A 2,447-nucleotide genomic window follows, 5' to 3' on the forward strand; every position below is an offset into this window, starting at 1 on the left:
AGCAAGTATGAGGTGCTACGAGAGCAAAAAGGGCAAACAAACATCTGGCCAGGTCTGGTGGTTCACACCTGTAATCCCAGTACTTGGGAGACCAAGGCTAGAGGATTGCTTAAGGTCAAGAGTTCGAAACCAGCCTGGGCAACATAGTGAGGCCTCATTTCTACAAATTAGTTGACCATGGTGGCATGCACGTGTAGGCCCAGCTACTTGGGAGGCTGGAGTAGGAGGGTAACTTGAGCCCAGGTGTTCAAGGCTGCAGTGAACTATAAATCCTATCGGTGTACTCCAGCCTGGGGGACAGAGCAAGACCCTGTCTCAAGAAAAGAAGGAGGTGGGGAGGGCAAGCAGCTAATCTAGAACAGGTGGAGTGAAAAGGGCCAGGGAAGTGGCAGTGCTAGGTAACTCCCAGGGGAGGTAATACCTGCACTGAATCAATACACTAAGAGTTAGCTAAAAGAGACATAGAGATACTCCACACAGAGAAAGCAGCAAATGCAAAGGTGACAGAGAGAAGAGGCAACATTGCTGGTTGAAGGACCTATAAAAAGTTCAATATGGCTAAAGCTTAGAATGTTAAGAGAACAGGAAGAGTAGAAGCTGAAGAGGCAGACATGAAGTAGATCATGATGGACATTATATTTCCAATTAAGAAGTTTAGACTTTACCGTGAAGTTCACGGAGAGCCACAACGCACTAAAAGCAGGTGAATAACCTGCATTGCATTTCTGAAAAATTATTCTGGCTGTAGAATGAAAAAAATGGATTGAAGAAGGAATTAGGGAGACTAGAGAATAAAAAGCTAACACTTTTATAATATTTACTATTGGCCTAGACACTGTCTTAAAAAGGACGTTGCAGCTAGTAATTTATAGAAATCTTCATTACTACTATTAATACGACAACTAAGAGGAGGATACTATTATTATTCTAACCCTATGAATGAATAAACCAAGGCACAGAGATGTTAACTAACTTGCCCAAGGTCAGCTAGTTAGTGATAGAGCTGGATTCCAACCCTGTCATGTTCTTAACCACTATGCTATTCTGCACTATTAAGAGATCTGCCGTAGTTAACATAGACAAAAAGCAATTATGATTGGCTGAAGTTATTCCCTGGCAATGGAAATGGAAAAAAGGGGAAGGACTAGGGCAGTAGGTTTGTTTTTTAAGCAAATAAACTCATATGGATCACCCAATATGACAAATAATTATGTAAGTTTATTTAATTTTCGAGATAAGAGTCTTGCTGTTGTGCAGTGGCACGATCATAGCTTACTGCAGCCTCAGACTACTGGGCTCAAGCAATCTTCCTGCCTCAGCCTCTCGAATAGGTGGGACTACAGGCGTGCAAGCTAATTTTTTTTCTTTTCTTTCTTTTTCTTTTTTTTTTTTAAAGAAATAAGGTCTCTCTATGTTGCCCACGCTGGTCTCAAACTCCTGGCCTCAAGTAATCCTCCTGCGTTGCTGGGATTATAAGCATGAGCCACCATACTCAGCTTCATAAATTTATTCTTTAAAGAGCAGAGCTACTTTGATTGAAGTCAAGGAGAAACAAGTCCAGAACTCCACTGTACTGCCTTCCCTTTGCCTGCATGGCAGTTTCCTAGACTGATGCACCTGTGAGAAACTCTAGAGCTCTTCTAGGATACCATCGTGAAATATCAGTGAACCAGACAGAAGCTAAGGAAACAGAACTTCCAGGACTTGCTAGGTGATGATTCCTAGGTTTTCTGTTTTGGGAGGCTGTAAAGGCTACCAATCATCAAGGTAGGGAAAGGAAGAGGAGAAGGAGGACACTGTAACTTAACTTTGAACCTAACTTAAGTTTGAAACTCCATGTGATGTACAGAGAGTTGGCTGTCTAGATCAGGAGCTCATGATAAATTACTGGGTGAGGGATACAGATGGTGAGGGGGTCATAAGCACAAGGGCTAGAAGCCTCCAGAGGAGGAATAAATGAGTTCATAAAATTAGAGTTTACACCATGAGGAGAGGGCAAAGTGTAAAACAAAATGCATCTTTTCAGCAAAAAAGCTCCCTTTGTTTTCCTGGCATGAATGAATATTGGTGCTTGGCCTATTTCATTTAATACTTATTTTCTGTAGCACAGAATACTAATAGAGTAACTAAATATCATCCTGAGCATGGAAAATGATAGAACACTGAAGGCTCTCGTCACTCAGGCCTTTGCTTCAATACGGGAGATCATTTCAACAGTGAATAATAGGCCGGGCGCGGTGGCTCACGCCTATAATCCTAGCACTCTGGGAGGCCGAGGTGGGCGGATCATTTGAGCTCAGGAGTTCGAGACCAGCCTGAGCAAGAGCGAGATCCTGTCTCTACTAAAAATAGAAAGAAAAATTAATCGGACAACTAAAAATATATAGAAAAAATTAGCTGGGCATGGTGGCGCATGCCTGTAGTCCCAGCTACTCGGGAGGCTGAGA

At 42.5% G+C, this 2,447-nt stretch overlaps 1 protein-coding gene across 1 annotated transcript in view; it reads right to left on the reverse strand.

The window, feature by feature from the left end:
• Positions 1 to 2,447, reverse strand: part of TRIP11 (thyroid hormone receptor interactor 11) — a 68,448-nt gene that overhangs the window by 48,291 nt on the left and 17,710 nt on the right. The window contains 1 exon segment of the mRNA XM_012656742.1: positions 807 to 820. Within this exon segment, the coding sequence (XP_012512196.1) occupies positions 807 to 820 (14 nt within the window).

Source organism: Propithecus coquereli, unplaced genomic scaffold, assembly GCF_000956105.1.
Source record: "Propithecus coquereli isolate 6110/MARCELLA unplaced genomic scaffold, Pcoq_1.0 Scaffold516, whole genome shotgun sequence".
Classification (NCBI taxonomy): Eukaryota; Metazoa; Chordata; class Mammalia; order Primates; family Indriidae; genus Propithecus; species Propithecus coquereli.